General features: G+C 45.2%; 1 protein-coding gene across 1 annotated transcript in view; it reads right to left on the bottom strand.

Moving 5' to 3' along the window:
- armc3 (armadillo repeat containing 3) overlaps nt 1-14334 on the bottom strand; it is a 194467-nt gene that overhangs the window by 60829 nt on the left and 119304 nt on the right. Inside the window, exon 13 of the mRNA XM_072575964.1 lies at nt 7356-7524. Coding sequence (XP_072432065.1) covers nt 7356-7524 — 169 coding nt within the window. The remainder of the gene's footprint in view (nt 1-7355; nt 7525-14334) is intronic.

Here is a 14334-nt window from a genome sequence, read left to right as displayed (position 1 = left end):
CTGAAAAGCATTAGCAAATTTCCCCCACACAGGATATTGGGACCCCTCTAGTTCAGGTGAAGACCATCCTGTTTGTAGAGGTCCCACCTTCCCCAGAAAGAGCTCCAATTATCCAAGAATCCCAACCCTCCCTCCTGTACTATCCCTCAGCCAAGTGTTCTGCTCCATTCTCTCTCTGTTCCTTGCTTCACTAGCATGTGGCACGGGCAACAAATCAGAGATAACAACTCTGTTGTTCTTGATCTAGGCTTCCATCCTAGCTCCCTGAATTGCTGCCTTCGATCCCCACCTTTCTTCCCACCTATGTCGTTGGTGCCTATGTGGACCACAGCTTGTAGCTACTCCCCCTCCCCCTCAAGGATCCCAAAAACATGATCAGAGACATTACGAACCCTGGCACCTGGGAGGCAACACACCAATAGTGAGTCTCTCTTGTTACCACAAACCCTCCTTTCTGCCCCCTTATCTGTGGAGTTCCTAATATCTAAAGCTCTGCACCTCTTCCCCATTCCCCTCTGAGCAACAGGGACAGACTCTGCATCAGAGACCTGTCCCCATTGCTCACCGCTGCTAAGTCCCCCTCCCAACAGTATCCAAACCGATATACTTGTTGTTGAAGGGAACTACCACAGGAGATCCTTGCACTGCCTGCCGGTTCCCGTTCCTACCCCTGACGGTAACCCATCTACCTTCTTCATATGGCTGTGGAGTAACTACCTCCCTGTAACTCCTCTCAATAACCCCCTCTGCCTCCCAAATGATCCAAAGTTCATTCAGCTCCAGCTCCAGTTCCCTAACACGGTTCTTGAGGAGCTGGAGTTGGGTTAACTTCCCACAAATGAAATCAGCATGATAAGGTTGTTAAGAAGGCATATGGTGTGTTAGCATTTATTGTTAGAGGGATTGAGTTTCAGAGCCACGAGGTCATGTTGCAGCTGTTCAAAACTCTGGTGCAGCTGCACTTGGACTATTGTGTACAATTCTGGTCACCTCATTATAGGAAGGATGTGGAAACTTTGGAAAGGGTGTGGAGGAGATTTACTAGCATGTTGCCTGGTATGGAGGGAATGTCTTACGAGGAAAGTCTGAGGGACTTGATGCTGTTTTCATTAGACAGAAGAAGATTGAGAGCTGACTTAATTGAGACATAAAAGATAATCAGAGGGTTAGATAGGTTGAACAGTGAGAGCCTTTTTCCTCGGATGGTGATGGCTAGCATGAGGGGACAGAGCTTTAAATTGAGTGTTGATAGATATAAGACAGCTGTCAGAGGTAGTTTCTTTACTCAGAGAGTAGTAGGGGCATGGAACGCACTACCTGCAACGATAATACACTCGCCAACTTTAAGGGCATTTAAATGGTCATTGGATAAACATATGGATGAAAATGGGATAGTGTAGGATAGATAGACTTCCAATTGGTTCAACAGGTCGGCGTAATATCAAGGGCTGAAGGGCCTGTACTGTGCTGTTCTGTTCTATGTACTGATATAAAGTTCACAGGCTTATAATTTCCTGGATTTTTTTTTTGCTCATCTTAAACAAAGGAACAACATTGGCTATTCTTGTCTTCTGGGATCTTGCCTTGATTAAAAAGGATACAAAGATCTCAGCCAACGTCCCAGCATTCCTTCCTTACCTCTCTTGGTATCCAGAGATACCAAGGGAGACTTATCTACCTTAATATCTAACACTAGCCCAGGCCCTGAAGACTTATCTACCTTAATATCTAACACTAACCCTAACCCAACATCTCATCCTTCTTAATATTGACATGCCCTGGAGTATTAACATAATCCTCCCTGATGTTGCTATCATCCATATCCTTCTCCTTTGTAAATTCTGATGCAAAGTATTCATTAAGGACCTCACCCACCTCCTCTGGCATATATTCCCTCCTTTTTCCTTGAGTGGACCCACCCTCTTCCTAGCTACCAGTTTCCTCCTAATATATGTTTTAAATGTCTTGGGATTCCCTTTAATCTTACTTGCCAAGAACATTTCATGGCCCCTTTCAGCTCTCTTAATTCCTCATCTGAGTTCTTTCCTGTTTCCTTTATATTTCTCAAGGATCTTGTCTGATTTCCTTTTTCTTTTTGACTCAACTTCCAATATCTCTTGTCATCCAAGAGTTTTCGAATATTGCTTTTCTTATAGTTCATTCTCATAAGAATATGCTGGTCCTGAACTCTGTTCAACTGATCTTCAAAAAGCTCCCACAGATCAGATGTTCATCCTTACAAGGAGACTGAGCATTGTTAGGAGGTATCCAGCTGGAGGTGCAACCACACACATACAGGCTCCTCTGTACTTTCCATTCAGGACAGTGCATAGCTGGTTGGGCCCTTTTCCTATACCTTGCTTGCCCCCTTCCAGCTTTCGGAACTTTAAGCTGACAAGGGTCAACTTACCTCTAACAAGATGACCCTCACAATGTCTGGCCTATCCAGACACAAGTACCTGGGGTTGCTGCACATAATTTCCAGTAATATCTGGTCCTACTTCTGAGCAGGCCCTCCCCCACCCCAGCTGTGGAACCAGGAACTATATGAAGACACAGTGAGAAAGAGGAGGAGGATGGTCCTGACGGTTGACTCCACAGTCTTTCAGTACATCTCACCACCTTTCATTCACTGGCCCCATCTCCCCAGTAAAAGGAGAAAACAGCCCAATACAGGCTTTGAAATGTCATTGTTCAGTGTCTAGAATGGAGTTTGTTTGGAACAAGCAGCAAGCTGAATCCATCAGGTACATGCTCTGGCTTCCTTATTGAATATTTCCAATGTCAATCTTCTTTGGTGAATTTGGAAGGTGGAATCTGAATATTAATGAAATTAGCTTTGGTGTTAATAAGGTGTTTAACAAATGTTAATCCCCATCAATTGGCATTTTGCCACTACCTCATGAGAATGTCACCACCGTACTTGTGAAAAGCATGAAAGTTGGAGCATGATTACCTCAAATCAGGATGGACCTCACCAGATTTCTCATCTAATTCGGCCAGACTTTTGCTATAGTCCATGTTGCTCAGACTTGTATAAGATTCCACCCATAATAATCAAAAGGAGACAGGAAGTCAAAGAACTCTCTAACACTCATCACGATTAGAACATATAAGACAGAACTTGGAACAGTACAGGCCCTTCGGCCCATGATGTTGTGCTGACCTTTTATCCTACTCTAAGATCAAATTAACCTACATACCCTTCATTTTACTATCATCCATGTGCCTATCCAAGAGTCACTTAAATGTGCCTAATATATCTGACTCTAATACCACTGCTGGCGCTCTCTGCATAAAGAACTAACGTCTGACATCTCCCCTAAACCTTCCTCCAATCACCTTAAAACTATGCCCCCTCGTGATAGCCATACCCACTGTGGGAAAATGTCTCTGGCTATCCACTCTATCTATGCCTCTATCAAGTCACCTCTCATCCTTCTTTGCTCCAATGAGAAAAGCCCTAGCTCCCTCAACTTTTCTTCATAAGAAATGCTCTCCAGTCCAGGCAGAATCCTGTTAAACCTCCTCTGCACCATATCTAAAGCTTCCACATCCTTCCTGTAATGAGGCAACCAGAACTGAACACAATATTCCAAATGTGATTTAACCAGGGCTTTACAGAGCTGCAGCATAACTTAATGGCTCTTAACCTCAATCTCCCGACTAATTAAAGCCAACATACCATATGCTTTCTTAGCACGGTGGCTCAGTGTTATAGTGCTGCTGCCTCACAGCGCCAGGGTCCCGGGTTTGATTACAGCCTTGGGTGACTGTCTGTGTGGAGTCTGCACATTCTCCCCATGTCTGCATGGGTTTCCTCCCACAGTCCAAGCCCAGAACTAGAGGGCATAGGTTTAGGGTGAGAGGGGAAAGATATAAAAGAGACCTAAGGTGCAACTTTTTCACGCAGAGGGTGGTACGTGTATGGAATGAGCTGCCAGAGGATGTGCAACATTTAAGAGGCATTTAGATGGGAATATGAATAGGAAGGGCTTGGAGGAATATGAGCTAGGTGCTGGCAGGTGGGACTAGTTTGAGTTGGGATATCTTGTTGGCATGGACGAGTTAGACCAAAGGGTCTGTTTCCATTCTGTACATCTCTATGACTCTATCAGATGAATTGGCCATGCTAAAGTGCCCATAGTGTTAGGTGCTTTAGTCAGAGGGAAATGGGTCTGGGTGAGTTACACTTCGGAGGGTCAGTTTGGACTTCTTGGAGTGAAGGGTCTGTATCCACACTGCAAGGAATCTAATCAAATCTAAACTAACTCTATCAACTTGGGCGGCAACTTTGAGGAATCAATGGATGTGGACCAAAGATCCCTCTGTTCCTCCACACTCCCAAGAATCCTACCTTTAACCCTGTAATCTGCATTCAAATTTGACCTTCCAAAATGAATTATTTCACACTTTTCTATGTGCACTCCATCTGCCACTTATCAGCCCAGTTCTGCATCCTGTCAATGTCCCATTACAACCTATAACAGCCCTCGATACGATCCATAACTCCATCAACCATCGTGTCATCGACAAACATACCCTTCCACTTCTTCATCTAAGTCATTTATAAAAATCACAAACAGTAGAGCTCCCAGAACAGATCCCTTTGGAACACCATTGGTCACCGAGCTCCAGGCTGAATATGTTCCATTTACTACCACTCTCTGTCTTCTATGTGCCAGCCAATTCTGTATCCAAACAGCAAAGTTTCCTGATGAAGGGCTTATGCTCGAAACGTCGATTCTCCTGCTCCTCGGATGCTGCCTGACCAGCTGTGCTTTTCCAACACCACACTCTTCAAGACAAATTTCCCTGATTTCCATGCCTCCTTACTTTCTGAATGAGCCTACTATGAGGAACCTTATCAAACACCTTGCTAAAATCCATATACACCACATCCACTGCTCTACCTTCATCAAAGTGTTTTGTCACATCCTCAAAGAATTCAATAAGGCTTGTGAGGGAATGAACTGCACTTCACAAAGCAATGCTGACCATCTCTAATCAAAGTATGATTTTTCAAATAATCATGAATCCTATCTCTCAGATCCTCTCCAATAATTTACAAATTGGTTGTGGGTTTGGAAGGTACTGTCTAAGGATCGTTGGTGAGTTTCTGCATTGCATTATAATACACACTTCTGCTAATGAGCACCAGTGGTGGAATGACTGAATATTTGTGGATAGGATGCCAAGCAAGCAGGCTGCTTTGTCCTTGCTGGTGTTAAGCGTATTGAGTGTTGCTGGAGATGCTTTCTTCCAGGCAAGTAGGAAGTATTCCATCACACCCCTGACTTGTGCCTTGTAGATAGTGGATAGGCTTTGGGAGTCAGGAGGTGAGATACTCACTGCAGTATTCTGAACGTCTGATCTGCTGTTGTAGCTATTCTATTTAAATGGCAAGTTCAATTCAGTTTCTGGTCAATAGTGACCCCCAGGATATTGATAGTGGGGGATTCAGTAGATGGTAATGCTTTTGAATATCAAGGATTAGATTAGATTAGATTAGATTAGATTACTTACAGTGTGGAAACAGGCCCTTCGGCCCAACAAGTCCACACCACCCCGCCGAAGCATACCCACCCATACCCCTACATCTACCCCTTACCTAACACTACGGGCAATTTAGCATGGCCAATTCACCTGACCTGCACATCTTTGGAGTGTGGGAGGAAACTGGAGCACCCGGAGGAAACCCACGCAGACACGAGGAGAACGTGCAAACTCCACACAGTCAGTCGCCTGAGGCGGGAATTGAACCCGGGTGGCAGATTGTTTCTTGCTGGTGATGGTCATTGCTTGGCATTTGTTTAATTTGATTGTTACTTGCCATTTTTTAGCTCAAGTATGGAAATTATTCAGGTCTTATTATATTTAAACATGCAGTGCTTCAGTATTCGAGGAAATGGGAATGGTGCGAGACATTGCTCAATCATCAGCAAAATTCCCCACTTCTGACCTTATGATGGAGAGGTCATTGATGAAGAAGCTGAAGATGGTTGGGTCTAGGACACTACCGTGAGGAACTCCTGCTGAGATGTACAGGAGCTGAGATAACTGACCTCCAACAACCACAACCATCTTCCAATATGCCAGGAATGACTCTGATCATTAGAGTTTCCTCCTGATTCCCATTAACTCCAGTTTGGCTAAGGGTCCTTGATGCCACACTCAGTCAAATGCAACCTTGATGTCAAGGGCTGTCACTCTCACCTCACCTATGGAATTCAGTGCTTTTGTCCATGTTTGAATGAAAAGTGTAATGAGGTCAGAAGCTGAGCGACCCTGGCAGAAGCCAAACTGGGCATCAGTGAGCAGGTTATTGGAGAGCAGATGCTGCTTGATAACACTATTGATGACAGCTTCCATCAGTGTAACAATGATCAAGAGTAGATTGATGAAGTGGTGGTTAGCCAGGTTGGATTTACCTGGCTTTTTGCATACAGGATATGCTCGTTCAATTTTCCACAATATCCAGTCCTGTCGCTGTACTGGAACAGCTGGGTTAAGATTTCTGGAGCACAAGTCTATTGCTCGCATGTTGCCAGGGCCCATAGCCTTCATAGAACCCAGTGCTTCCAACCTTTTCTGGATATCACATGGAATGAATTGAATTGGCTGAAACTGACATCTGTGATACTGTGGACTTCTGGAGGAGGCTGAGGTTGAAGAGGCTACTGGGTTAATATCATGCAACTCTTTATCTAACAGTACTGTGGGAGTATTTTCACTAACAGATTAGAGTAGTTCAAGAAAGAAACTAACCACCACCTTTTCAAGGGCAATTAGTGATGGTCAATAAATAACAGCCTTGCCAACAATGGCAAATTCCATGAAATAATAAGTAAAAAAAGTCAGAGGTGCTCCCTTTTGGCTTTTTATTTACTGCATCTCTGCTAAAAATATAATAATTGGTAATATGACTCTAAAAAGAATGCAGTACTATTGCATTGACATTAACTTAATGTTATTTAAATAAAGGGATGGTACTGCATCAACTGTCACATTCATAAAGATGAGGTGATCAACATGATCCAGTTGACAGAAACAATTTTATAATATTTAATATTTAAATGGTATTAACAACAGTTCTGCAGTAAAAAAAAAGTCACGGTAAAGGTTTTTTTTTCCAATTTGATACAGGGGAGCAAGATTCTGTCACGCAACTTAAATTTTGTTATCTTTTTCTGGGTTTATCAAATAACTTGCATGATATCAAAACAGAGAGCAGGGTCAGGGCACCTATTTTTCTATACTTAGTTGCTTATTAGTCAGTGCAGACTAGTTGAGTTGTTTGGCTTGTTCCTATGTTGCATATCCTATGTAAAATGAGATAGATTATTAAATTTTACCCAACCAGGATCATAGAAACCATCAGTGATGATGTCGTTGAATGACAAGTAGCCAGTCAAAGAATATTTGAGAGCTGCATTATGGTCAAGCAGTCTTTTCACAGCTGCATCACTAAAATTATTCTTGTGACTTGAGGATTGGTTTACTTCTTGCAGGATCTCCAAAGCACTATAAAACAAAATTAAACATCCACTCAGACAGCAAGATGGAAGACTTGTTGTATTTAAACTTTCAATGAAAATGACATGAGAAAAATCTTGGATGTGGAAGTCTAACATTAATGGTTAATAGGAGTTATTTCTTCAAAGTCAACAAAGTCAATACAGGCTCACGCGACTCACTCAAAGGATAAACAAGAATGTCAGAAATCAAAGTCCTGTTAGTACAATCATAATGTATTTTGAGGAGAACCTTGGCACAGTTTAGTTTAGTGTTCTGCATTGTAATTGATCATGAAATTCTTGGTGTTCTCATTTCCCAGCATTGGATAAACCAATATCCCATGAATAAATAAAACAAAACCTAAACTACATTGTGGAACAGATCACATCGTCAGTTCACTAGAGATGCAAGTCCAATAGCAGTTCAAAAATTGTACAATACTCAGAAAAAGTTGCCAGATTATTAGGAAGATATATGGCTCACCTATTGATCTGTCAACTGGTGATGCTTCATCCAAATTTATGGCAGAAGATGGTCACAATTCTTCATTCACTATGGTTTTCATAAACTTTCATATGTTTGTCCACAGGGGATTGGGTCTATGGTTGAAGTATATGTAACAAAAATTCCTGCTTCTATGTTTCTTTTTTTCTAATTGGATGAATAACAAGTAGTTGAAATAGATGATTTCAAAAAGCAATTTCTTTTTTTTTAAAATGTGCAAAATAAATTGCACAATCAGGAGTAAGACAAATTATTCCACTAATAAACCCAGTGGTCTCATCTCAGAGGTTTATTGAAGAACTGCTTGTTTCCGAAATCATCTATTTCAACTACTTGTTATTCATCCAATTAGAAAAAAAGAAACAGAAACAGGAATTGTTGTTACATATACTTCAACCATAGACCCAATTCCCTGTGGACAAACATATGAAAGTTTATGAAAACCATAGTGAATGAAGAATTGTGAGCAACTTCTGCCATACATTTGGATGAAGCATCACCAGTTGACAGATCAATAGGTGAGGTAAAAACAATGACTGCAGATGCTGGAAACCAGATTCTGGATTAGTGGTGCTGGAAGAACACAGCAGTTTGGGCAGCATCCAAGTAGCTTCGAAATCGACAAAATCGACATATGTTTCGGACAAAAGCCCTTCATCAGGAATAAAGGCAGTGAGCCTGAAGCATGGAGAGATAAGCTAGAGGAGGATGGGGGTGGGGAGAAAGTAGCATAGAGTACAATGGGTGAGTGGGGGAGGGGATGAAGGTGATAGGTCAAGGAGGAGAGGGTGGAGTGGATAGGTGGAAAAGAAGATAGGCAGGTAGGACAAGTCCGGACAAGTTATGGGGACAGTTACTGAGCTGGAAGTTTAGTACTAGGGTGAGGTGGAGGAAGGGGAAATGAGGAAACTGTTGAAGTCCACATTGCTGCCCTAGGGTTGAAGTGTTCCGAGGCGGAAGATGAGGCGTTCTTCCTCCAGGCGTCTGGTGGTGAGGGAGCGGCGGTGGAGGAGGCTCAGGACCTCCATGTCCTCGGCAGAGTAGGAGGGGGAGTTGAAATGTTGGGCCACGGGGCGGTGTAGTTGATTGGTGCGGGTGTCCCAGAGATGTTCCCTAAAGCGCTCTGCTAGGAGGCGCCCAGTCTCCCCAATGTAGAGGAGACCGCATCGGGAGCAACGGATACAATAAATGATATTAGTGGATGTGCAAGTAAAACTTTGATGGATGTGGAAGGCTCCTTTAGGGCCTTGGATAGAGGTGAGGGAGGAGGTGTGGGCGCAGGTTTTACAGTTCCTGCGGTGGCAGGGGAAAGTGCCAGGATTGGAGGGTGGGTTGTTTGGGGGCGTCGACCTGACCAGGTAGTCGCGGAGGGAACGGTCTTTGCGGAAGGCGGAAAGGGGTGGGGAGGGAAATATATCCCTGGTAGTGGGGTCTGTTTGGAGGTGGCGGAAATGTCGGCGGATGATTTGGTTTATGCGAAGGTTGGTAGGGTGGAAGGTGAACACCAGGGGCGTTCTGTCCTTGTTACGGTTGGAGGGGTGGGGTCTGAGGGCGGAGATGCGGGATGTAGACGAGATGCGTTGGAGGGCATCTTTCACCACGTGGGAAGGGAAATTGCGGTCTCTAAAGGGGCCATCTGGTGTGTTCTGTGGTGGAACTGGGCCTCTTGGGAGCAGATCCGGCGGAGGTGGAGGAATTGGGGATACGCGATGGCATTTTTGCAAGAGATAGGGTGGGAAGAGGTGTAATCCAGATAGCTGTGGGAGTCGGTGGGTTTGTAAAAAATGTCAGTGTCAAGTCGGTCGTCATTAATGGAGATGGAGAGATCCCGGAAGGGGAGGGAGGTGTCAGAGATGGTCCAGGTAAATTTAAGGTCAGGGTGGAATGTGTTGGTGAATTGATGAATTGCTCAACCTCCTCGTGGGAGCACGAGGTGGCGCCAATGCAGTCATCAATGTAGCGGAGGAAGAGGTGGGGAGTGGTGCCGGTGTAATTATGGAAGATCAATTGCTCTACATAGCCAACAAAGAGACAGGCATAGCTGGGGCCCATACGTGTGCCCATGGCTACCCCTTTGGTCTGGAGGAAGTGGGAGGATAAAAAGGAGAAATTGTGAAGGGTGAGGACCAGTTCGGCCAAACAAATGAGAGTGTCGGTGGAAGGGTACTGTTGGGGACGTCTGGAGAGGAAAAAACGGAGGGCTTGGAGGCCCTGGTCATGGTGGATGGAGGTGTAGAGGGATTGGATATCCATGGTGAAGATGAGGTGTTGGGGGCCAGGGAAACGGAAGTCTTGGATGAGGTGGAGGGCGTGGGTGGTGTCTCGAATGTATGTGGGGAGTTCCTGGACTGGGGGGGATAGGACAGTGTCAAGGTAGGTAGAGATGAGTTCAGTGGGGCAGGAGCATGCTGAGATAATGGGTCGGCCTGGGTGGTCAGGCTTGTGGATCTTGGGAAGGAGGTAGAACCGGGCAGTGCGGGGTTCCCGGACTATGAGGTTGGAAGCTGTGGGTGGGAGATCTCCTGAGGTGATGAGGTTCTGTATGGTCTGGGAGATGATGGTTTGGTGATGGGGAATGGGGTCATGGTTGAGGGGGCAGTAGGAAGAGGTGTCCTCGAGTTGGCATTTGGCTTCAGCGGTGTAGAAGTCAGTGCACCAGACTACCACTGCGGCCCCCTTTATCAACTGGCTTGATGGTGAGGTTGGGATTGGAGCAGAGGGAGTGGAGGGCTGTGCGTTGTGAGGGTGAGAGGTTGGAGTGGGGGAGGGAGGTTGACAGGTTGAGGCGGTTAATGTCCCGGCGGCAGTTGGAAATGAAGAGGTCAAGGGCAGGTAATAGGCCAGCGCGGGGTGTCCAGGTGGATGCAGTGTGTTAGAGGTGGGTGAAGAGGTCCTTGGAAGGTGGGTGGGAGTCCTGATTGTGAAAGAAAGCTCGGAGGCGGAGGCAACGGAAGAATTGTTCGACATCACGGCGTGTATTAAATTCATTGATGCCTGGACGGAGGGGGATGAAGGTGAGTCCTTTGCTGAGGACTGATCGTTCGTCCTCAGTGAGGGGGAGGTCTGGGGGGATGGTGAAAACTCGGCAGGGCTGGGAGCTGGGATCTGTTGTGGGTGTAGAGCTGGGAGTGGGGGCGGAACCTGTAACTGGAGTGGGTGTGATGGTGGCGGGAATGGGGGTAGAGTCATGAGCAGGGGTAATGTTCCCTTTGGGTTCTGGGGGGTGGGGATAGTGACAGTGGGGTCTGTGGGGGGCATGTCAGCAGAATGCAGGTGAGTGGCGCTGGTGGGGGCGGAAGTGGTGGTGACCACGGCAGTAGGGGTGGCGGAAGTCACTGAGCATGTGGCATCAGCGATGATGTGAAGGGCAGAAGTGATGTCAGGTGTGATGCATGAGGAATTGTGAGGGGTGGAAGTGGTTGTGGGAGTGGCCATGATGGGGGCGGAAGTGACATAATCAATCAGCGTGGGGGTGGCAGCTGCATCAGCCGCATGGCTAATGGTGGAATAGTTTCCAAGGCCAGGGGAATCTTCTGGAATGTTTGAGGAGTGCTGGTTATGGAGGTGGGTGGATAAAAGTTTGTTGTACTTACAGTTTTTGATGTTTGAGATGGAGTTGAAATACTGTTTGTTGAGAGTATGAATTCTCCTGAGGATGTAGTACAGAGTGGGTCCTTTGCAATTCTGAGAGAGTGTGGTCCTCAGCTGAGGCAGGGCTGACTGGAGAGAGGTTAGGTGCCGGCGCATTGCTGCAAGCGTGGAGTGGAGGATTCTGAAGGAGAACTGTTGCTGGTGTTTTTGAATCTGTTGTCTGTACTGTTTGTCCTGTTCGGGTCCGAACTCTGCTGGTTCAAAGGGGGTCCGGAGTCCGTGTGGGATGAGTTGGTTACGGAGGCAGGCATTAAGGAAGCGAATGTGGCTGTGGTAGCGAGTTTGTTTCACGACATGGTTGAAGAGCTTCAGGGCAGAGGAAATGACCTGGGAGTTGCAGTGGGAGAGGGACTCCCTGAGATTCTTGTAGAGAGAGGAGGAAAACTTCTTCAAGGCAGGCATCCTTGCAAGAGGATTCGCAGTAGGGTTAAAATCAACGAGGTAAAAACAATGACTGCAGATGCTGGAAACCAGATTCTGGATTAGTGGTGCTGGAAGAGCACAGCAGTTCAGGCAGCATCCAAGTAGCTTCAAAATCGACGTTTCAGGCAAAAGCCCTTCATCAGGAATAAAGGCAGTGAGCCTGAAGCATGGAGAGATAAGCTAGAGGATGGTGGGGGTGGGGAGAAAGTAGCATAGAGTACAATGGGTGAGTGGGGGAGGGGATGAAGGTGATAGGTCAAGGAGGAGAGGGTGGAGTGGATAGGTGGAAAAGAAGATAGGCAGGTAGGACAAGTCCGGACAAGTTATGGGGACAGTTACTGAGCTGGAAGTTTAGTACTAGGGTGAGGTGGGGGAAGGGGAAATGAGGAAGCTGTTGAAGTCCACATTGATGCCCTAGGGTTGAAGTGTTCCGAGGCGGAAGATGAGGCGTTCTTCTTCCAGGCGTCTGGTGGTGAGGGAGCGGCGGTGAAGGAGGCCCAGGACCTCCATGTCCTTGGCAGAGTGGGAGGGGGAGTTGAAATGTTGGGCCACGGGGCGGTGTGGTTGATTGGTGCGGGTGTCCCAGAGATGTTCCCTAAAGCGCTCTGCTAGGAGGCGCCCAGTCTCCCCAATGTAGAGGAGACCGCATCGGGAGCAATGGATACAATAAATGATATTAGTGGATGTGCAAGTAAAACTTTGATGGATGTGGAAGGCTCCTTTAGGGCCTTGGATAGAGGTGAGGGAGGAAGTGTGGGCGCAGGTTTTACAGTTCCTGCGGTGGCAGGGGAAAGTGCCAGGATTGGAGGTGGGTTGTTTGGGGGCATGGACCTGACCAGGTAGTCGCGGAGGGAATGGTCTTTGCGGAAGGCGGAAAGGGGTGGGGAGGGAAATATATCCCTGGTAGTGGGGTCTGAGCCATATGACTATCTTCCTAATAATCTGGCAACTTTTTCTGAGTATTATACAAGTTTGAACGGATATTAGACATGCATCTCTAGTGAACTGACGATGTGATGTGTCCCACAATGTAGTTTAGGTTTTATTTATTTATTCGTGGGATATAGGTGTCACTGTCATCTATCCCTAACTGCTCTTGACAAGGTGATGGTTAGCTGCCTTCTTGAACCTCTGTATTCCACTTGGTGTAGTAAGGTAGATTTAGTGATAGGTTTTTCTTTTCTTTGATCCACCTCAAAATTTTCACATTTTAACTAATAGTATAATACATCTCCTGCCTCATTCCTTAAATAGGTTAGGCACTCTGTGGCACCAAGTATCTTGGCATAGACTTAGGTGGAATCTATACCTATCAATCCAGATACAAATTCAATGTAACATTCATTTTCTCCAAACTATTCTAATTGACTCAACAATTCAACCAAACTTCGTATTTCAAACACCAAAAATTAAGTCTATCTACATGCAGGCTAAGTGACATCAGACATGCCACAAATGTTTTGTTGAGTATCTCCATATGATCCAAGGGACCAAGTACCATTGCAACCAGCCAAACATGAATTAGACAGCAAACAAAGTAATTGCTTAACCCTCCTTTCTCTTGTGGAGGATGGGAAATCAAAGAGAAAATACAGCATGAGTACTCCTGTGTGGTCCCAGCAGCAAATTATTTTACCTATCACCTATTATAGATCTTGTTTTCTTCCAGAGGTAATTATGGACGCCAAAAAATGGTAACAAAATAAATGACAAATAGAATAGTTTTTAAAAAATTAATGTCAGTTTTATAATTAATTAGTGCACTTGCATTTTATGCAAAATAAATTTCTAATTAATACAAGCTGAATTTAATACAGACCAAAGAGCACAGCTCTGTCAACAATATAACCTATACATATTTACTGTCAACTGCTCTTTGCTGAAAATTATCATAAATTCTTATAATCTGTCTATGTTTCCAATAAAATAAACAAAAATGAAATTGTTATCTAAAGAACTGTTAATACAGAAAAAATGCAGGCTTTATCAAATACAGGAATGTTTATTCCATCTACGATGGTAAATACGATGCTGTAAGACAGGATCTGAGGAGCATAAGTTGGCAGCATAGGCTGTCAGGGAAGGATGTCATGGAAATGTGGAACTTTTTCAAGGAACAGATACGATGTGTCTTTGATATCTATGTACCTGTCAGGCAGGAAAGAGATGGTCGTGTGAGGGAACCTTGGTTGACGAGGGAGGTTGAATGTCTTGTAAAGAGGAAGAAGGAGGCTTACA

The sequence above is a fragment of the Chiloscyllium punctatum genome, chromosome 8 (assembly GCF_047496795.1).
Source record: "Chiloscyllium punctatum isolate Juve2018m chromosome 8, sChiPun1.3, whole genome shotgun sequence".
NCBI lineage: Eukaryota > Metazoa > Chordata > Chondrichthyes > Orectolobiformes > Hemiscylliidae > Chiloscyllium > Chiloscyllium punctatum.
The sequence above is the reverse complement of the archived record's forward strand: the minus strand, read 5'-3'. Positions and strand labels throughout refer to the sequence as shown.